At 44.7% G+C, this 21,264-nt stretch overlaps 4 protein-coding genes across 4 annotated transcripts; 3 read left to right on the forward strand and 1 right to left on the reverse strand.

The window, feature by feature from the left end:
• Positions 1-468: 468 nt before the first annotated feature.
• Positions 469-4,249, forward strand: LOC306971348 (uncharacterized protein; the record flags this gene model as incomplete). The annotated part of the gene is made up of 13 exons (XM_079567588.1): positions 469-586; positions 659-796; positions 944-1,036; positions 1,105-1,325; positions 1,695-1,870; positions 1,940-2,078; positions 2,417-2,512; positions 2,598-2,717; positions 2,964-3,066; positions 3,163-3,286; positions 3,389-3,576; positions 3,662-3,929; positions 4,002-4,249. The coding sequence occupies exons 1-13, from the start codon at positions 578-580 to the stop codon at positions 4,247-4,249; spliced, it is 1,923 nt and encodes a 640-aa protein (XP_079423714.1). The 5' UTR covers positions 469-577.
• Positions 4,250-4,653: 404 nt separating this feature from the next.
• Positions 4,654-6,344, forward strand: LOC306971666 (uncharacterized protein). The gene is made up of 5 exons (XM_079568012.1): positions 4,654-4,883; positions 4,959-5,096; positions 5,703-5,801; positions 6,074-6,165; positions 6,234-6,344. The coding sequence occupies exons 1-5, from the start codon at positions 4,662-4,664 to the stop codon at positions 6,307-6,309; spliced, it is 627 nt and encodes a 208-aa protein (XP_079424138.1). The 5' UTR covers positions 4,654-4,661; the 3' UTR covers positions 6,310-6,344.
• Positions 6,345-8,377: 2,033 nt separating this feature from the next.
• Positions 8,378-11,637, reverse strand: dnaja2b (DnaJ heat shock protein family (Hsp40) member A2b). Its single transcript, XM_079567474.1, has 9 exons — positions 11,491-11,637; positions 10,469-10,528; positions 10,166-10,389; positions 9,729-9,809; positions 9,520-9,653; positions 9,247-9,443; positions 8,970-9,114; positions 8,632-8,759; positions 8,378-8,567 (listed from the first exon to the last, which is right to left on the reverse strand). Exons 1-9 carry the CDS (start codon positions 11,566-11,568, stop codon positions 8,382-8,384), a joined length of 1,233 nt encoding a protein of 410 aa, XP_079423600.1. The 5' UTR covers positions 11,569-11,637; the 3' UTR covers positions 8,378-8,381.
• A 506-nt stretch (positions 11,638-12,143) lies between these two features.
• ppp6r2b (protein phosphatase 6, regulatory subunit 2b) lies at positions 12,144-21,264 on the forward strand. The gene is made up of 24 exons (XM_079567521.1): positions 12,144-12,270; positions 13,403-13,563; positions 14,075-14,173; positions 14,282-14,468; positions 14,616-14,753; positions 15,749-15,814; positions 15,889-16,001; positions 16,162-16,275; positions 16,357-16,477; positions 16,563-16,724; positions 17,104-17,328; positions 17,401-17,465; positions 17,553-17,668; positions 17,751-17,836; positions 17,906-17,983; positions 18,060-18,157; positions 18,235-18,292; positions 18,386-18,507; positions 18,585-18,748; positions 18,825-18,984; positions 19,360-19,439; positions 19,619-19,754; positions 19,999-20,094; positions 20,188-21,264. The coding sequence occupies exons 2-24, from the start codon at positions 13,436-13,438 to the stop codon at positions 20,225-20,227; spliced, it is 2,652 nt and encodes an 883-aa protein (XP_079423647.1). The 5' UTR covers positions 12,144-12,270; positions 13,403-13,435; the 3' UTR covers positions 20,228-21,264.

Genomic DNA, 21,264 nt, shown 5'->3' on the forward strand with positions numbered 1-21,264 from the left:
GGGGGACAGTGACGCCCTGCACATCGGCCACTCTGTCATTTTAAACACGCCTCCGAATAACCACTGTCAAATATACTGTATTAGTAACATAAACACAATGTTCAGCTCTGAATCTCTCCTCACAAAACACTGTAAAGGAAGAAAGACTGTTATTCTCTCCATTAAGCAGGTTCTATACAAATTGGACTTTTATGTACAATAGGCGCTCTCTGACAGCGCTGTGTGATGATGTTCCTATGTAATAATCTCAGGTATTACTTTTCTGTCCGTATTTGAAATAAATGAAAGATCTGACTACAGGAACAAACTGTTGTGTAGTAATAGTAGTAGTAGTAGTAGTAGTAATGTGACGTTCATGACCGACCCATAATCTCATGAGCAAATCTCTGTTTAGAAACAACTGTATAACTTTCACGAGCAGCTCAGTGCTTTGACGCCGGTGTAACCTGTCGTCTGGTGTGTCTCAGCCGTCACTGATCCTCTGTCACTTTTGTCGACTGGTAATCGTATCCGGTTGTTGTCCTGCAGTTGCCATAGCGACTGCATATATAATTCATCCTTACGCGGTGGTGAAAACATGGAGCAGGTAAGTTGTTTGGACACGGTGTTAGCGTCCTGCCTGTTTCTCCTCCTGCATGTTTGTGTGTGTCCCCCTCAGGACTGTGTGCTGGGCCTGTACCAGTCTGTGGGCCGGCCGCTCGGCGAGCAGTTCTCCACAGACGACGTGACCAGACTGTTCGGCAAGGTCTTCCACGAGCCCTCTGATGCGAAGGAGGTGCACACGGCGATCACAAAGGTAACACTGAACCATTTAGAAAAATATCTCATCGTCTCGTGTTGTCTGATGAAGATTCACTATTTATTGTTTATGCTTAACACTATAATCATATAATTATTGATATCTAGCTGTATTCTTTTCTGCGCTCTCTACCGCCCTCATCAGGTATCAAAGGGTGACAACGGCTGGACTTGTGCTGGTCAGAATGTTTTGGATGTTCTCCGTGAAATGGAACGTCAGCGAGCCAACAATGAAAAGGTAGACTACATAAATTCATAAGCTTTTTTCCCCCAGTGTGTCTAATGATCACAATGTTCTTTCTGCAGCTGTACTGGGAGAAGCAGCTGTTGAACGCCATGAACAACCAAAGCACCCCAATTGTGACGGTTACACCATTTATAGCTGATGCTCACACTGGGCATAGGACGAGTGACATATTTCAACTCTGTCCTCAAAATAATGTATCACCTTCGTCAGATATGGGCATAAAGAACACAGAGTGGAACTCCAGGAAACTGAGGAAAGCCTACAGGCAGAGCTGGGCCAGGTAGGAAAGTGGACTTTGGATTTAAAAGTGTGATTTATTACAACAATAGATACTAATCTAAAAGGGGAAGATGACATCTGAAATGTACAACAGCAGTAACTTAACTGTCCATTGTTATCAGTAATTCAAGTACAAAAACATTTCACATGGTTTTGTGACACTTTCAGAAACTTGGTAATACAGGCTTGTAAATAAAAGTGTAAAGCATTATTATTATTATTATTACATTTTTGTGTTTTGGTGCCTAAGCATAAAGAGCTTCATCGTGCTTACTGGCTCTACCTCCTACTTCTATGAACTTATATACACTATAATTATATTCATTTAGTTTAAAATGATGATCATTGTTTTGTGTTCTCTTCTCCTCAGGCTGGTGGTGGAAGGCTTACACAGTCTGCTGCCCGTTCCCCAGGCAGCGCCAGCTCCAAAGGCCACATGTCCAGCATTGGGCTGGGTCACTCTGTCTGACCTTCTTCTGTCTGTGGAGGTCAAGTATGATGCAGTGAGCAGCCTGCTCCACGCAGAGATGCTGAGGGAACACTACAGTGAGGAACATTTTGGTAAATTAAAGCAGAGGGAGGAGATGATGACAGTTGGTATGTTTGATTGGGCAGCGACGAGAGTTTGGGACAGTCTGTCGCCGTGGGAACAGCGGCAGGCTGAGGAGAGGCTGGGGGATGGAGTGGAGCAGGCTTTAGAGTCACATGACCTGCTTCACCTAGCCCAGCTTCCTGGAGCTTTCAACATGTACAGGTAACATGTTTATGTTAATATGTGGGCAAATAGAAAGAGATTTGGCTCATGAACGAGCAAAGTGTAGAGTTGGGCCCAGTGTTTGGACAGTGACCCAGGATTACTTCTTTTTATCTTTATGTCAAATGTTATTCCAGCTACAATGTACATAGGTGGTTTGGGTTTAAGTGCAGACTCTGAGCTTTAGTTAAGTTTAGTTTAGTTTCTAGAGCATTTTAGTTAAATTGGAAAAAAGGTTCACCTACAACATAAAAGGTTAGATAGAACGTATGAACCCAACTCTATAAGAGAATGTTCTTTTTCCCCAGTAAATAGTAAAAAACTGTGATCACTTTCAGGTTCCAGGATCAGTGCTGGTCGGCTGTTTCCTGTCTGTGTGAGATAAACACACTTTGCCAGCGAGAGAAAAAGTCTCTGGAAGGCCTGGCTCACAGGTTCAAATGATTTAACCTCCACTGTAGACGCACATCTGCTAACGCTGCTCCTTTGTGAGGCTCATTTCATTGTTTTTGTCTCCAGGTTGAACATGGAGAGTATGAAGCTTGTGTGTTTGCACATCAGACTGGCCATTGTGAGGGCACAAAGAGAAAAGCACTGTTACAGTGCTGTAGTGGCTGCTCGACAGTCCTGGGAGACGTGGTGAGAAACAGCTCTGAACAGGGACAAATGAGTGGCAAGTCTGCACTGGTGTTTTTAATAAGTTTTTTCATCATATTGTATCAACACAAGACTCTAAACAAGGGAAAAATGGACATATATGCAGAAAATCATCACTACGCTCCATTGTTGATTCTTTCTTTTAAAAACGCATCACTCTTCCTCTGTTTACCTCTTTCCAGGTTGCAATAATAGTCACTTTTTGTAGCATACCCTGTATGTGTGCAGGCCTGATGTGAGCAGTCCACTGAGAGCTGAGCAAGCCAGAATCCTGCTAACGTCTCAAGACAATGAGCGAAAAGTAGAGGCGGTCTCGGAAATTCCCCAGCAGGTACAGTGTGGGTTAGGGGGAGGCACATTGAGTAATAAGATGGGGGTAAAAAAATCAGTGTGGTATTTATGTGACAGAAGAACCTTGTCCCCACAGGCAGTGCTGCAGCTGCTGGTGCTGACTCAGGAGCAGGAGAGAAGGCAGCTGATCAAACTGGCGCAAGGGCTCACCCTCCCAGAAGTGCAGGGGCTGGGACGCATGCAGGATGCTCCCACACAAGGTAAAGGGTAGGAATGTTTTGTTTTTAGTTTTACCTGAACACCTTTTAACTATTACTTGAGTATATGTAGTTATTATGACGGCTTTCTATTGGCTACTACAGAGAGCGGAGGAAACCATGTAGATCTGAGGAGCGTCTGTGTAAAAAGACTTCATCATATCTACTCCAGTCTGAAGACCCAAAGTCTCTCTGAGCCCCAGCTACAGGACTGTGTGTTACACCTGCTAATGGACTTACTAAAACTACAGGAGGCCCAGGCGTCTGTGCTGCTGCCTGCCCTGGTGGACAAGGTCAGGCAGATACAGTACTACACAAATCCACAGTACTGCCGTGTAGGTAACTGTAGGCACTCATCATTGACTTTTATTCTTTCAGAGCCCACAAGCTTTACAATGTCTTAAAGAAGAGCTCAGGGCTGCTCTCCACGGCCAGGCCCTGCCCAACCTGCTGCAGCTGCTGACCTCAGATCAGCCATCGACGTTTACAGATCACTCCAGCCTTCCCCAAACCTCCAGCTGTGATGACACTTCCACATCACCAGGGGAGGCTGAGAGAGACACTGAGGGCAGCGATCCCAGTGGAGCAAACGGCAGCGCACACAAGCCGACTGCAGGAGCTCCACTGGAACCTGACGTCTGCACAGGTGAGGATACAGGTACAGAGAGACTCCATATCTCCCATTCCAGAACCACTGTTTCACCCTTGTGTTGCACAGGCTGTGGGGCTGCCATGGCCGGTCTGCCCTACCTGGAGGTTCTGTGCGCAACTGACAGAGCAGCGAGCGCCGAAGAACGAGCAGCTTCTAGGGAAGAGGACTCTCTGATCACTCTGGCCTGGAGTAAACCGCCGGGTCCTGGCAGCCCTGAGGAGGCGGAGGAGGAAGGACTCGACACTCAACGTCAGCAGACAATATGTGAAAGTGCAGGTGGTCGACTACAGCACTGCAGCACTGAGCAGGTTTAAAACACACAGAAATATCAGAAAAAAATGTATTGCATTTTTTTTTAGCATTTAATATTTTGATAAAGGAATTATAGGGATTAAAATAATAGATAGAGCCAGGTTTATCATTCTGGATTAGTCTATGTAACATGTTAGATACAAAGGAGAAACCAGAGGGGATTTTGGATATGTCATTTAAGTCTTAGAATAAACCAAGGCTCGATAACTCAGGCAAGGCAGTCTTTAATAATCAAGTTTGAGCGGATGCTACATACCCTTTAAGACTTATGGAGTCTGTAGGTGCTACTTTAAATAAACTGTCTACGGAAGAAAGATAATTCAGTAAAGTTAGAACTTTTTTTGCTTCTCTTTCTGCAATCTCTCCCCTATATCTGTGTTTATTGGCACACGTATGTTTTATTGTTTTGTCTAGATGGCGCCTCATGAAGCTGGTGTCAACAAGCCTACTAACGAAGTAGATGAAAATGCTGTAAGACCTTTAGTGGCCGAAGACTTTCTAACATCCTCCACAAACTCCTCCAGCTCCGAGCAGCAAAATCATGAAAGCTCCAGTGACGTGGCAATAACACTGGACAGAGAAGACACAAAGGAGACGGTGCGAAAAGGGCAAGAGAGAATCACAAGCAAGAATACAGTAAGTGCTTTATGGTGACCTTGTGATACAGAGCCATTGTTTCATTTCCTACCGTCCCACATTTGATCTTCACAGGAGCGACAGGTCGAGCCCACAGCCCATGAGGAGGTGTTTTCCGCAGAGGAGAGTGGGGAGACCATGCGCAGCCTGGTGGACATGCAGAGGAGAGTGGAGCAGAGACAGCAGAGAGACCGAGAGAGACAGCTCCTCAAGGTATAAGCATATGGACCACACAGCCTGCCCGATCCCATCAGACCTCGGAAACTAAGCTTGGTACTTGGAGGGGAGACCGTTGGGGAACACCAGGAAGCCTGGGTGAATGTAGTGAGTGAGTGAGTGGTTGGTGGTGGTTGGAGGGGCCGATGGCACAGACTGGTTGCCTCGCTTCTGTCAGTCTACCCCTGGGCAGCTGTGGCTACAATAGTTGCTTACCACCACCGTGTATGGAGTGAATGAATAATGCACGAAATTGTGAAGCGACTTTGAGCTTCTGGAAAAGTGCTATAAGTAACTAATGCATTATTATTATTATCGTCATTATTATTATTATAATTAAACATCAGAGAGAAGACTTATAACCAAAAGTCACACCTTTCAGCGCACCTTTGTAGAGGTCTAAACTACAGGCTTAGTCATAGCTCATTATCACTTATTTACTTACTTATCTTTTGTGGTAAAACTGAACAAAAAATTAGATTCCATTCCAGATGTTTTTTTACTCGTAAAAGAAAAAAAATGTTTTTTCTTTTTTTCAAAGTATGTAAAGAAGAGTTTAAACTCTTGAAGCTTAGTCCAATATCATCCAAAAATGTGTGTCAGGTCCAGGAGCGCCTCTCCATCATCCAGAACAGGAAGGCCGACGAGGACCCGCTAGGCCTCAAGGACAGACTGAAGCTACTCACGCACGACCTCCCACAGGTAAACACTATAACTACACTTATTTCAACCAGGAGAGACTTTGGCAGAAAGAGTGAAGAATGTTGAATATGAACATGTAAGACCACAAGAAGAGAACTCTTAAAAAAATTACATTCATAGCTTGAGCAGTGATTGGTTGAGAGGCAGAGGTAGCTGGTTGTGATTGGCTGACAGAAGGTCCAGTTATGACAGTTAATGCTGGAGATTCATAGATCTCAGCAAAGGTTTTCTCCATATCTATCGCTGGTGACTGACTTTGGGACATTTTCTAGGAGGACGTACAGCAGCAGAAGGCCGTGGTGAAGGAGAGGCTGGAGCAGCTGAGGCGAGAGAGTTCCTACATTCTGCAGTCCAAGAGAGACAAGTAAGACACCACAGAGGAGCCTTCTTCCACAGAACTGTCCCAAGCTTATCTTTGCGTCTCTCCTCCAGGAACACAGCGGGGTTCAAGGAGCTGCTGGGCCCAGTAGGACTGCACAACACCAAAATTCAAGAGGACGCTGACTGAAATGTATAGACAGTCTTATGGGATATGAGCAACTTAAAGGTCCTATCTTTTTCTAGGATTTTTAAAACTCTTTTGGACAATGTCAGTGGTATTTCATGTTCTGCAACTTACAATAATTGAGAAAGTAAATAAAGCCCTATTTACAGCACGCCTGGACTTATCCTCTGCTGGCAAAAGATGGTGAGGCCGTTTAAAAACCAGAAACCAGCTTTTAGCAAGAATGTATTTGTTGAGGCAATTTGATCTCTGAAATGATCAGAATAAGTCGGGTCTGGACTTTGAAGATAAAGAGCAGTGCTCATGACATCAGTGGCACTGGCTAAGAAAGTCCCAGGATAAAGTCCTGGACTGCATCGGCCTGTTTGTGAGGCTTGCATGTTCAACCCAAAACATGCACAATAGGCAAAAATCTCCAGTTAGTGACCCAACCTAGTCCAAGATTTGGTGACGGTCCCCAGGTGCTGCTCTGCAAGAGAATATGCAGTTTCCTCAAACATACATGAAGTGCTCACTAAATAGAACTGCTCTATGTTTTTGCCATTTTTATATGGTTTAAAACAGAAAGATTATTTATCTTGTTGTGCAGCCACAATCGAGAAATTTGATGAGGAAATGAAATAGTCAAAGCTCAGTCACTCAGCTCTGGAGGTTCTGAGCTTTCAAATTAGGTATGGTCTGTTACACATGGTGAGACTATGTAGGTAGAGGTTGTGTCCTCAAAAGGAGATAAACTTTTTTTTTTACACTTTGTTCTTATTTCTGCACTCTCAATCTGAATTGAAGAAAATAAAACAAGACCACTAGACACACTGCTGGTTTATTAGACAGTTTAATAATTTCGACAAACATAAGCCTTACATTAATATATGACTGATCCCCTCAGTTTTACGTCAAACCCCAGTGGACTAACTTACACACGATGAGTCCTGAAGGTGCGCCAACACTCCACCGAGCTTCCTCTTTTTATTTCAAGCTTTGTATTGTATTTGGGTTTATGCTCATAGCGCACGACAGGGGGCGCTGCTGCAGAGATGGACTGCTTCTCTGGAATAAGGATGTATTTACAAGTTACTGGAGATTTAGTGAATACGTCCGATGACTTTTGGCAAACCATTTGACAGATGTGGGGTGTGTTTTGTACAGAGGGATTGGTGTGAGCCAAGTGGAACTCCTGCAGCAGAAGGGGATACTTCTGACTGGGGTGAGGTTTAAAGAGAAGCAAATTAGAATTGACTTCTTATTCTTTTACATGACTGTATATTATGTACAAGCGCACTGCAGTCCAACACAAAGCAGGAATACCTAAAGCAAAACAAACATTCAAACAGTTGGCCCTGCAAACTGAGCTCCTGTGCCACACACACACAAAGTACACAAGTGTCCTCAGCTCACGTGAGGAGGTACAACATAAAGGTTCAAGTTCTGCAGTCCCAAAAAACATCAACATTCAAACAATGAAGACCCAAGAGCTTGAGTTAAAAACTAAAGAAAACACTGCCCAGCTGACTGGTGCTCTACGGAGGCTGTTTGTAGAAGACTGGACACAACCTGCATAACCCATTTCCAAATCATTACCTTAAACACATAGGAAGCCTTGAAGTACATGACCTTATCTGCTCAGCTCAAACAGAGACAGCAGGGCACATTAATAATAGGAACGTGTTGAACTGAACTTCATTATCACCATAAAGACTACTTCATGACTTCAACCTGAATGTGCAAGATCTCTGCAAGAAGCAGCATGTGCTGGTCAACTACACCACTGGTATCTGTTTATTACACAGGAGGCTGTGGCCCACAGTGAAGGTAAAAGCTTGGGATGAAAACAGGGAGGTCCAAGTCAAGTTCAGCCTGTCAACCCAAAAGGAACAATCTTCAGGTTGAGCGGTTCTGTTCATAAACACAAATAATCAATCGTCCAGCATGTTTACATTTGATGGGCACCATGAGTGGAAGGATGTGAGGCCGATTCATGAGGATGTGTGCATGTCAAGTTTGTCAGCTCTGAGTTGAAGGTGTATAATGCGCTGTGTGTGTGTGTGTGTGTATATGTGTGTGTGTGTGAAGAGTCTCTACTGGTGAGCACACTGCACTCCTGGACCATGATGTCCGCCCTCCTCATCTGAGCTATCATTATAGGCTTCCCTCCTGGCTCCGCCTCCAGCCTGACTCCTGTCAAACTCCGTCAGATCCACTTCCTCTGCGTCTGCAGCGATAACAGGCGTCTCGGAGCGAGCAGGCAGCAGGCACTCCAACTCCTGAACAGTTAGCACAGGATCAATCCACAGCTCCAGAATGATACAAAGACTCACGTACACTTACATTCAGCTTTTCGGGGCTAATCCAATTATTATCGGGAAATTGGACATCAAACTTGATGTAAAGGTCTCCTTTCTCAAATGGGTTTCTGTATTGAGGCATTCCCTCTCCTTTCACCATTCTTGTACAACCTGCACAGAAATGTTACTTCATTATTTCAACTGACTATCAGTGTTCTTTCGATTATTGTCTTATGTTGGACATACTGTACACTTTTTCATTGTGTGCTTGAAATAAAACTAAACTAATTACAATCCCCTCCTTGTGTTGTCATAACTGCAGCGAGTAAGCTCTGGTACATTAACAAAACCAAACATCCCAGTGAAAAGCAACACATTTACCTGGCTCAATAACTTTTCCAGTGGGATATTTGACAAGCAACTGTCGTCCGTCTAGATGTGCGATTGTCATCTGGAAACCACACAGAGCCTCCACCAGGCCGATCCGTTGAACCATGTGAAGGTCACTTCCGTCACGCTTAAAATCCTGGTTAAAAAGAGAAAACACCATGAGGCTTGCAACATTTCTCAAGCTTCAAACATTTAACGTTAAGACTTGTAGAAAACATGGGTTGTGGTTACAGCTTTACACAGTTTACAAAAGCAGAGCAGGTGGTACCTCGTGTTCCTTCTCCTGCAGCACCAGGACGATGTCCCCTGGTTCAACACCCGGAGCTTGGTCGGCTTCTCCAGAGAAGGTGATCTTCTGTCCGTGCTTCATCCCCTTGTCCACGTGCACCTCCAGAAGCTTGGTCTCCTTACTGACCTTGTGTCCTTCACACTTCTTACAGCGGTCCTTCTCATTGATCACCTCTCCTACACAAACAGCAGAGGGGTTAGTTCACCGATCACAACCATCTGTTAGAGTCGATTGGGAACACTGAGGATGTACCTTCTCCGTTACAATCTGTACAGACCGACTGCATCTGCTGAACCATCCCAGGAGCCAGCTGCCTGATCATGACCCTCATGCCTCGCCCCCTACACGCTGTACACTTCTGTACTGCCCCAGCCTTGCCTCCTTGACTGCAAGACACACACAACGCAATTAGATGTCTGGATGTAAACAAAAAACTAAAGAAACTGGATTAGAAAACTCACCCATTGCACGCACTACACAGCACATTCTTACTGAGCTGTAATTTGGTGGTTTTCCCATTGTACAGGTCTTCAAGAGAAACTCTGGAGACACAGAGTTTTAGTTATTTAGAGAAATGTATTACAAGTTTTATATTAGGCTTCATTAGTAAGTAGGTTTTTAAACTACTACTTAGCATCTAGGCATACACATTTGCAGTGATGTACAGTGGGGAAAAAAAGTATTTGGCCAAAATCCAATAGAATGTCTATATGAAACTGACCAAATACTTTTTTTCCCCCACTGTATATGTCTGGAAAATACAAAGTTGTGAATACATGCATGTATTTATACAAAACTGAAACCTGTAAACATAACTACAGGTGTGTTAACGTCTCCAAAAAGCAGAATAAAGGCCCATTAAAACCATCTGAATACACTGAGGTTTCAAACGTCGTACTTCAGAGGGTGCACCATGTCCTCTCCTCTCCTTCTGCCGCCATTACGTCTCCGTCCTCCATCCATAAACCCGAACAGCCCTCCTCCGAAAATATGAGAGAAGATGTCATCCATGCCGGGTCCGGGACCCCCGCCCTCCCGCAGGCCCTGCTCTCCATAGCGGTCATACAGCTCCTTCTTCTCGGGGTTTGACAGAACTTCATAGGCAAAACTGATCTCTTTAAACTGGAAATAATGATAGAAAATTGTCATAACTCACAAGCACTTACACCACACCGGGTTCGATGAATTGGAGTGAACATACCTTATCTCCAGCATCAGGATTCTTGTCAGGATGGTACTCTTTGGCTAGTTTCCGGTACGCCTAGAGAACACATGTTTGTTATCAAAACTTTGAGGCTGAACAAAACGATTTCCATCTCTAACTACAACCCTGGAAGGCTTGGCTTTGGTGCTACTGCCTGTCAAAAACACCAGCCAGCCCCTCTTGAAGACTGCCGGTGTTGTTGACATCTCCAGTGAAGTGACTCGCGTTTTATTCTGACATTGCTGGGTTAATGGACAAGTTTAAAATACACAATAAGAAATGACCAATGTTGACTGCATAGTTCACATTGTTGCCTGCAATACAGTTACAGATACAGTGCATCATCAAGCATCAAAGCATAATTTGATTTGAATATGTAGAGGAGTGACAGAGCATTATTGTGCTGCTACAGAGGCTTCCATTGCTACCATAATATAGCATTAGTTTAACTGGAGTAAACATTTACGGTTAGCCACACATTCTGCGGTGTTGTCTATGTCGTTTATGATATAACTTCTCCACACAGGTACATATCTTTGCGTTTGCTCGGGTATTACACAATCATAATCCTTACTCGATCAGTAACACTTTAACCCGATCAGCTGATAACAAAAGTGCGTAGTTAACGTTGATCACAAGAAAAGGACAATTCCAAACATACTCTGTTTTTCACTTGTTTTTTCAGTTGTCGGGAGCTAGCTCTCACTCCAGGATGTTTGTGAGTCAAATAAACTGCCAATTTACAACATACTGAAATTACATTGCGGTAAAAGTATCTCACAAATAACTGCTGACCGCAACTGCCCCAGCCGTACAGGTTACAGCTCAATCACCCGGGTAGCAAACGGTCCTGGCACCGCCACCACCAGCGCATAACTGCTGCTTTTAGCATTTTCAGCTAAAGCTACACGGGCTAGCTTCCGTGGGGAAACTCTCTTGAATAAAACCGCCGCGGACTTTTCTCTGTATTTCACGGGGCCGCTCCTTTGCCAAACCTTTAGCCAGTGTCAGTAGCCTACCTTTTTCAGTTCATTTTCAGAGACCGAGGGCGAAACTCCGAGGATATCGTAGAGCCTGGTGTCCGCGACATTCGCCATGATGATGCTAACAGGCTAACGCGGCTAACACAGATGGAGCCTCTGCGGAGAGTCAGCTGAGCGCAGCCGCCGCTCGACCCATAAAAACAGCAGTCACCGCCGCCGCCACCGGGCTGTCGATGCGCTCTTTCCCGATCAAACACCCACTCACTAACACTACTGTATTTACTACCCAAGCAGAATATTAATAATAACACATTTATTACCATGCCATAGTTTCGTTTTGCTACCAATGAAAAATAAAGCGTTTTTTTTTACAGTATTATATTTTTTTATTTTTTTTATTTTTTTATTATTATTTTTTTTTAAATAAAAGTATAAATAAACAGGCTTTTCTTTCTTCTTTCTATTTCTATTTTTATTTATTTCTATTTTCAGATTTGTTTTTCGTTTGTACTTATATTTAAGTCTTATGGGGTGGGGTTTAGTTTATATTTTTAGAAGCATATAAGGCAAACATAATATAAAGCCGAACATTTGTCCCATTTATATTTTTGACCTATTGCATTTTGACAATGTAATGAATGGTGACTCAGGCACCTCAGCAGCTCGTGCCCTCGCTCCAGCCAGCCTTCCGAACCGCCCCTGCACGAACGAGCGCAGCTATGGGCCTCCCGGTGACCTAGCGTTTACTGCCAAAGTCGGCCACTTTCCCCCCTTCATATCTCTGTTGACCTGCACCCGAATTACCATGGACCCCAGGTAAGCTCGCGGGGGTGTCTTTATAGGCTATTTGCGTCGGCGTGGCTAAAATAAAAGCTTGTTGTCATTCTGTCAAACGGATGGGGGGAGAGCACCGCTAGGTCTGAGTAAGGACGTCGCTGGTTTTCAATGAAGCTGCTGTTAGCAAAGGAGTACGTTACTTTGTACTGTGCAATGTTGCGTACATGTGTCTGGCCCTGATCTACAAAATGCAAGCTATTTACCGCACCAACAAAAATAAAAATAATAAATGATCGGGCCAAAATTGTGCACAGGATGGCATGTATTGGGCAGCGTCATAAGCCAGAGCAAAATGACTGGAGGAGGCTCGCAGAGATGGATAAGCCCACGGTGCACATTATAGCAAATTAGCGCACAGTCTGTGATGCTTTTACAGTGTGCACATTCTGTTATTATAAGCTACTTCAACAGCTATCAGCATTAGCTATTGACTGTAAGAAGCTAGCAAAGGCCTGCATTAGAGGGACAGGCTTTATAAATAAGAACATTTTAGCTTAGCCATATGCGCAATAGAAAGGTTGGATGAATTAAGATTCATTTAATAGGTAATGTGCTTCCTTCTTATTAAAGGTATAAAAGACCAGGTTTATCAGGCTGTGCTTATAAATACTGTAGCCAACAGTGAAATAGAGCATTCACCAAACCCTGGACCACTGACAGTATGGGCATTGGGCAAGACACTTCACCTGGTCTATTTATGACAGTGTGTAAGTGCATCTGTGTGGCTGGTGGTGGTTGGACTGAGAGGGGCTGGAGGTTCAGATCAGTCGGCCTCTGTGCAGAGTGACTAAGTAGCTTACCATCACTGTAAATAGTGAATGAATGATCCACCCAAAACACGGGAATTGTGTGTGTCTAGAAAAGTTATTTAGATAGAGAATTACCACCACATGATATCAAGAGGTTGGCCAGGTGTGAGGAACCTGGGCAATGAGAGAAGAATATGCAGGATAACTCTAACATGCATGAATGAAACAAAACCTAACTCCTATATGTTTTCCATAAGGGAACAATGTTATAACCTGGTCATAAAAGTCAGTTTATATTATGTTATGTTAACTTGACCATCTTCACGTCATCATTACCCTGAACTGCCTGTTGTGTTTTGCAGCTACTGTAAGTGTCGGCGTGGGTGAGAGCAACCATGTTCTGGAAGTTTGACCTCCACACGTCCTCTCACCTGGAGGCTCTGCTGGACAGGGAGGACGTGACCCTGAGCGAGCTGCTCGATGAGGACGATGTACTGCAGGAGTGCAAGGCCCAGAACAGGAGGTGGGGCTGCCTTTCCGTCAGCATTCACAGTCTGAAATATCTACACAGACACAGAGGGCTCAAATAAGGCTCAAAACTACATGGTATAACATGGTCAACAGGTAAAAGTCAGGTTGGACTTAGTTCAATTCAATATTTGTCCACTGTTGCAACAACACTCGCCTCAGTGAGCTTTACCGAATCAACCAAAGAACAATACAACAATGACACACTAAAACCACCAAGAGGTCAGTTCAGCCTTAGCAATACTTAGCAGGTAAGTAGTTTTTACGTTCATTTGACTAGTTTTATATCTGGTTCACTAAGTTCATCTGAAGAAAGACATCAATGGTCAAATCAAACTTGTAGAAAAAGTTTTCAAATCGTAATCAGGACAAGGTTAATTTTGACTTTTGGGGTTTGTTTTTCAGAACTCCTGACTAGATCAAGCATAAGGATTAGCACAAGTTTTGGCAAAAGTATCATTCGCGCTCTTATGGAGTAAATCTGTTTCTGTTGCTTCAATTTGCAGACTTCTGCTGTTTTTATGCAAGGACCAGTCAATGCAGGAGCTGGTGCGTTTGATCACTACAGAGCCCCCTGCTGGTGGAGAGGAGACAAAGCGTTTTAAGTATGCTCTGATTCTTGTGTTATTGTTTGTAAATAATGACATATTTGGTGAGATACAGTGTATTTTACATTAGTTTCCAAATGCTTTCAAATACTATGATGTTTGCAGGTATCCCAACATTGCGTGCGAGTTGCTGACGTGTGATGTGGGGGTGATCAATGATAAGCTCGGGCATGAGGAGCCTCTGCTGGACACGCTGTACTCTTTTGTGGAGCAGCCCCCACCTCTCAACCCCCTCCTCGCCTCCTTCTTCAGCAAGACTATCGGAAACCTCATCGCACGCAAGACTGAGCAGGTACATTCAGGCAATTCAGTGGTAAAAATCATCACTTTTCCCAAGTTTAAGTATTTTCTCTCCAAATATCAGTTCATTCTTATTTAGGAATTCAGTTTTACAGAAAGTGTTACTGAATGTTAGCGTAATGTGTTTGTTGTGTTTTAGGTGATCCATTTTTTGCGGGGTAAAGAGGGCTTCCTCTCATTGGTCCTGAAGCATATCGACACGTCAGCCATGATGGACGTCCTGCTCAGGCTGATCAGCTGTGTGGAGCCTCCGCCTCTCAGACTGGAGACACTCACAGTAAGGAATGAGGTCTATGTGAAATGCAGCCAGCTGGTAGCGCCAAGCTCCTCATGCAGCAACAGCAATGTTCTCAAACTGGTGTCTTGATTTCAGATAGAGAGCACAGACCGATAAAACTTGAGAAAAATAACCAATCATAAAAATCCTATTATTATTAATAGGAAGATCTTCTTATAGTAATCCTATGGCAGTAACAGTATGTACAAGAAGAAGTTTACAAAATGATAAACATTTGACCGACCTGCTCTGATGCAGCTGAAATCTTCATGAAATGTCCTCCCATCCCATATCTTCAGGAGCTGTCAGGCCTTTTTTCTCCTTATGATCACAAAGCAAAGCAGCACCAGAGGCTTGGACGTTCAAGGGTTGCGGGAAAAAAAGTTCTGCACTGTAAACTTAGTTCTAAATGGAAGTATTAGTATTAGTTTTCTATTGCCCGCCAAAAAAGAGACTTTCATGAAAGTTGCAGTTGCTTATTTATGCTGATAAATGATTATTGAGATTGCAGGATGCAATCTCAATAATCATCTCATTGAATGCACTCAGAGCAGTGTGTGGTCTATGGGGGAGGTCAGCCTTAACATCCTTATGAAAAAATCTTTCCTGTGTGATCAAAGTGCCACCACTTTTAATGCTATTGTGAAAAGAAGTGTGGCCACATTTGTTCTGGCAGACAAGGCACTGACCTTTATTAAGGCTCAGTATTTACAGAGATATCAACCATTAACCAGAGGTCAAAACAACTGCATTTTAACAGACTTTTGGCCTGGCCTCCACATCAATGGGATCTTTACAATGTCTTCAAAGGAGACTTCTTATGCTTTTTGTGGCATTTTGTGACATCCCAGATACAATAACTGGCAAATGCATAAAAGATTCCAGATGCCATGCAATATGAACAAACGCATATGTCCAGTTAAAGTGGCATGCAAAAAAAAAGACAAAACTAAACAACGCTTTTCCCTCAAAGTGAAGCCTGTTTCTGTCCTCAGTGGTTGAATGAGGAGAAGTTGGCGCAGAGACTGATCGAGCTCATCCACCCCGAGAGAGATGACGAGGTACAGCCACATCTGGACAGCGGTCTGCTCATTGAAGGAGCCAGTGTGTTCATCAGATGTTTCTCTTTCAACAGCGCCAGTCTAACGCCTCGCAGACGCTCTGTGACATCATTCGTCTAAGCAGAGATCAGGCCAATCAGCTTCAAGAGCTTTCACAGCCCGACCCGCTGTTAACTGTGCTGGAATCGTAAGTCCTGCGTCGTCCATACATGGATGGAGAGTAACTGAAAAGAACATGAAAGTGTGAAAGTCCGGTGTGAAGGCAAAATGACTAGGCTTTGATAATACTAGACAGGTTGTTTGCAGAGGAGGTTCTTCATGTGAAATCATGGACTGTGTTTCTCCAGTCAAACATCCGTGGAGCAGCTGCTACAGAACATGTTCTCCGGAGAGAGGACAGAGAGCTGCATCGTCAATGGAATCCAAGTTCTTCTCACATTACTGGAAATCAGGAGGCCCGTGTGAGTGACAACCCTAAATGCTTGGTTCTCGCTACTCGTTTTGCATGTTCTATATCACCTTTTTTGTGTGTGGTTTGACAGAGTGGATGGCATCATGGACGCTCAGGGATTTGAAAGGAGTTACCTGGTGAACAGCACTATATTGTTGGCCATAGAACCCCACCTGAAACATTTCCACCAGCTCCTTGTAGAGCCGCCTAAGGTTTGTCAGTACAAGTCCCTCACCAGGGTCTTACTCGAAACAGAGGTTTGGCTAATTCACTGTGTGTGTGTGTGTGTGTGTTTAGAAAAGCCCCATCCTGACCACCCTGGGCATGCTACAGGACCCACTGGGGAACACCAGGCTGCATGTGGCCAGGCTGGTGGCCTCGCTGCTCTACACCAGCTCCTCCAGCCATGCAGTGGTAGCCCAGGAGCTGTGTCGCCTCAATACCACGGACCTGCTTCTGGTGAGGGTGCTCAAAGTGGCATACGAGAAGCATACATCGTACTGATAGTAACTAAACAAGCTGAGATTACAAGTTTCTATCTCCCATTATCCCATAACAAGTGACGTAAGCGACTGTGGAATGCCATTCATCACTCTGCTTTGCCAGGCTCCTGAGTTTTGTCTTCAGTGTAACTTCAGTGTTGCTCAACTTGGTGAAACCTTCCTCGTCAAAATGTCTTTTTTCGTATGAGGTTGTCCAACTTCCCAGGCAGCTGAAACTGTGCACTCGCTTTAGTTTGTCTGCATTAATATCTACTGACGGGGGAACAAGCCTTTACTAGTCGTTTCCAGTGATGACGACGCTCCTTTTTCATTGTGACTGCTCTGACACTTCACAGGACTTGTTCTTCAAATACACATGGAACAACTTCCTTCACCTCCAAGTGGAGCTGTGCGTGGCGGCCATCCTGCGGCCCTGTGCGCACGAGATGAGGCTGCAGCCGGTCCCTGGCTCCCAGGACAAAGCCGCGCAGAGCAGCGAGGAGGCGCCTCCAGAGACAGACGACACGAAGACCGAGTCCGAGCAGGCCCAGAACTCCGCACACAACCTCCTCATGAGCCATGTGCGTGACCCAAAGCAGCTGTTTGTTTTCGTTTTCACCTACGTTGCAATAATAAGATTTTGCTGCTTATAGTTGTTCCAGCACTGCCACCTCGTCCAGCGGATTTTAGAGGCTTGGGAAGAGAACGACAAACTGCAGTAAGTGAAGCTTTGTAGCGTCTGTCTACTCCGCCATTTTGAAATCCTGAAATCTAAACATGTAAATGACCAATTGATTTGTCTTAGGTCTGCAGGCGGCATGAGGAGAGGCTACATGGGTCATCTTACCAGGATCGCCAACACGGTGGTCCACAACCTGGAGAAAGGCCCAGTGCACACCCAAATCTGCAGCCTGATATCAGGTGAGCTCCATCCCGCACAGATGAAGGTTATGTAAGAGACGTCCAGCTCCTCTAAATTAATGAGGTGTATTTGTGGATGCAGAGCTGCCTGAGGACATTAGGGGGCGCTGGCAAACCTTCGTGGAACAGACCCTGACAGACACCAACAGGAGGAACACTATCGACCTGGTAATACACCTAACCACTCATTGTCATGTGCTTAGTCGGCTTCAGCGGAGTAAAGGTGTTTGTTTGTAGGTCGGGAGTGGGAACCCTCGGCCGTCTTCAGAGGACGACATGGAGAGCCCGTTCCCCAAGGAGCTTACATTACAGCAGGTAGGTTGCTCTGTCTTCTCATCATTTAGCTCCTACTGCCCGGCCTCAAACACATGGTAAAACCTTGTTGTTTTAGTCCTTCTCGGATTACCAGATCCAGCAGATGACCGCGGACTTCGTCGACCAGTTTGGCTTTAACGATGAGGAGTTCACTGATCACGATGACAACATTGGGTATGACCTTAAATCAAGTGTTTTTGTGCTTCTTCTTACAAGTGTAGGAACGGATGATTAAGGAGTTGTACTTGCAGGGCTACTTTCGACCGCATTGCAGAAATCAATATCAACATTGACTCAAGCCATGACAACGTGAGTGTAAGAGACTGCATTTTGGAAACTTGTACTCTCGTCACACCAAGTCTTTTAGTGGATCTTCTACTAAACACGTTATCTCTTCTGTAGAAAAACTCCTCCGTGTTCGAGGCCTGTTCCAAGGACAGGATACAGCCCTTTGATGACGATGAAGAAGATATTTGGGAAGATAAGGAAATAAACTATGCAACACAAACAAAATCCCGAAACAGGTGATTCATTTTTCTTTTCCTGCTGACTGATTTCCAAAGCCAGGATTAAACAGCTGTGACGTTGTTTTGCCGTACAGGTTCGGTGGGTGTCCCTCCTCACAGAGCCCGGCGGGGGGTCAGGCTGCAGAGCGAAGCGCTGACCCCGACAGCCCAGAGAAGAGCGCTGATTCAGACTCAGAGGACGAGTCCAAAGAGCACCTGGACCCTTTCCTCAGCCAGTGCCCGAGCGACACGCCCAGCAGTAAGTGCCACGGCAGCAGACGGTAAAGGTACTGTTGTTGTGAGCCGCTCTGATGGTGTGCTTTGTGTGGCCTCAGACAGTGGGTGGACTGCAGACTTTGAGGAGGTCAACTCCACAACCCCAGCAGCAGGAGGAGGGGGCTTCGGGGCCTGGGACAGTGTGGTCTCTGAGCCAACAGCCACAGACACGGATGACAAGGGCTGGGCCAACTTTACAGACTTCCAGCCTTTCTGTTGGTGAGGGGACCAAAAGCATCACTTTTACTGTGTGTGCAGGTACAAGCAAATCCAAATGCCACAAACATGTAACCTGGAAAAAGTCCAGACTGATGCAACTGAAAATAAAACCAACATAGTGATGTCAATGTGGAATGGCTCTAGGAGAGGACGCACTGATTGGCTAAACTGCAATGAGCTTGATCCAATCACAGCTAAAGTTTAGACATAGATAGAATGCATCAATCCCAAAATGACCATGTTGGACACAACAAACTTCATTATTGGACCTAATACTCTGTTTTGTCTGACCGTCACAAATAGGCTTAGAACATGTCATGATCTAATCTGTTTAGTGTCCTTTAAAGGCTATCTGTATCCGCCCTCTCTCTCCAGTTCTGAAACAGGCCCCAGGTGCAGCTCTCCGGTCGACTCCATCAACAGTGGCTCAGAGGGAACCATTTCAAACCAGAACCGTACGTTGACCTTTTCATTATGAGTATTTAAGTTTATATAGGCTTTAAGAAAACCTTTGTGCTGCCCGACTAAGATATCAATTTCCTGATCTATTGACCTGTCCTCCACCTCCGTATGAAATGATGGGCTCTTTAGAATCTTCAGATGACTGACTGACATTCCTCCGTGTGCTCTGCAGCCTGTGGTTGGAGTGTGTGCGTGGCCAGGAAGGCTCCTCTGGTGGCGTCCGACAGCTCCTCCTCTGCCAGCTCGGACACTGACGATGAGGAGGGGAAAGCTAAAGAGACTCTCCGCCAGAGGGCGCTGTTCTCCAGGTCAGTGCCACACAAACAAAAAAGGAACTAACTGCTTATGTGGTGTCATTTCACCATAAAACACAAAACTTATCTGAAACTTTACAAATTAAAAATACATACAATGATTTTGCTGTATTTTTTGGGGTATTTGAAAATACTTAGATAATGTACATGTTTTTGCTCACGTTTCAGATTGAAACTACAGTGTGTTGCTCAAAGCTGAAAGTATGTGTGAATAATGTATGTGAATGGTGTGTTGCAGTGAAGCAGACAAGGCGGCTGCAGAAGCCAAGCACAGCGCAGAGGGAGGGGACACGACTGGGGGCAGTTCCACAGAGCCGCCAGCAGACGTCACCCTGTGAGTATGTGTGAGTTGGTTAGTCTTTCTCCCCCTGTACTGGTGCTGAGGAGCTTTATGGACTAATAACTCATGTGTGTTGTGACTTTACAGGAAGATGCAGCCTTCAGCTAATGGGCCTAATGCTCTGTAAGGGGCATAAACATCTCTTCATTCAACAGAAACACAAAGGGAAAGTGCCCGGAATGTCCTTTACAAAATAACGCTATTCTTTTTCATGTTTTCAGAGGACGTTATTAACGTCCCTAGAGAATCACGACCGATAAAATTGCAATCAATAGTGCAGCCCAAGAATACATTACAACTTTCTCAATAGTTTGGACTTTTGACACCGAAGGTTGAGTCAAGACACTAAATGTAATTTCTCTGACTCACTGGGGCGTCACTTCTCTTGACACTCGGCCTGGTGAAAGTCATTTTGGGGAACGTGCTGTTAAACGTGTATGTTTGAGCTCTGATTGGGGACAGAGCGCCCCCGCAGGTCAAAGTAGTTGAAGCACATGCAGTCGGCTCAGAACAATCGCCCCTTCTTCACTCCCATGAGAAAAGCGATGTGCTCACCATGACACTTCGGAGCTGTTCCATGTAATATTGTGACCTTTGAACCTGTATTAGGTCGTGGCTATTCTTGGTAATATGTAAACGTAATATAAATGTACACAGTATATAAACACTATCTATTTTTGGAATAACTTGGATGTTGGGGCAGGTGGCGGTGACTACAGTGTGTGTGCGTGTGTGTGTGTACTGTTTGAAATGAGGCAATAATGATGAGGAAGCACTAAATTTCAGGCATTTCGTCCGAGCATTTGTGATTCTTGTAACATTTATGCACCTTTGGCACTAACATGATTTGTTTTGGGGCGATTTTAAGCCTATGCTACCTGCAGGTTGCCCTGAACACATCACACCACAGTGAGTGACACGTTTGGGTATCAAACCCCTCCTCAAATGAAATGCCTGCACTTTAGCGAGTCCTAATAATGACGTGTATTTGAGTTTCCAGCCCAGCATCAGTTCATGTGTCTCTGCGATGCTTCCAGATGAGATTTTGGGAGTCTGTACTGGCCGTGAGCTGCTCCAAACGTATGTCTTCCTTTGTGTTGACATCCAGGACAATTCTGCTTTAAGGCAACCATAAAGAAGTGTAATTGCAAACCATTATTCTTA

This window comes from Gobius niger (genome assembly GCF_951799975.1).
Source record: "Gobius niger genome assembly, chromosome: 12".
NCBI lineage: Eukaryota > Metazoa > Chordata > Actinopteri > Gobiiformes > Gobiidae > Gobius > Gobius niger.

Coding starts and splice junctions, on each gene's coding strand:
- LOC306971666 (XM_079568012.1), top strand. CDS start 4,662: ATGGCGCCTCATGAAGCTGGTGTCAACAAGCCTACTAACGAAGTAGAT. Junction 5,097..5,702: donor GAGAGAGACAGCTCCTCAAG/GTATAAGCATAT, acceptor AATGTGTGTCAG/GTCCAGGAGCGCCTCTCCAT. Junction 6,166..6,233: donor CTGCAGTCCAAGAGAGACAA/GTAAGACACCAC, acceptor TCTCTCCTCCAG/GAACACAGCGGGGTTCAAGG.
- dnaja2b (XM_079567474.1), bottom strand. CDS start 11,568: ATGGCGAATGTCGCGGACACCAGGCTCTACGATATCCTCGGAGTTTCG. Junction 9,810..10,165: donor GACATGGTGCACCCTCTGAA/GTACGACGTTTG, acceptor CTGTGTCTCCAG/AGTTTCTCTTGAAGACCTGT. Junction 9,654..9,728: donor CTGTGTAGTGCGTGCAATGG/GTGAGTTTTCTA, acceptor TGTGTCTTGCAG/TCAAGGAGGCAAGGCTGGGG.
- ppp6r2b (XM_079567521.1), top strand. CDS start 13,436: ATGTTCTGGAAGTTTGACCTCCACACGTCCTCTCACCTGGAGGCTCTG. Junction 14,174..14,281: donor GAGGAGACAAAGCGTTTTAA/GTATGCTCTGAT, acceptor TGATGTTTGCAG/GTATCCCAACATTGCGTGCG. Junction 18,508..18,584: donor CAAACAAAATCCCGAAACAG/GTGATTCATTTT, acceptor TTTGCCGTACAG/GTTCGGTGGGTGTCCCTCCT.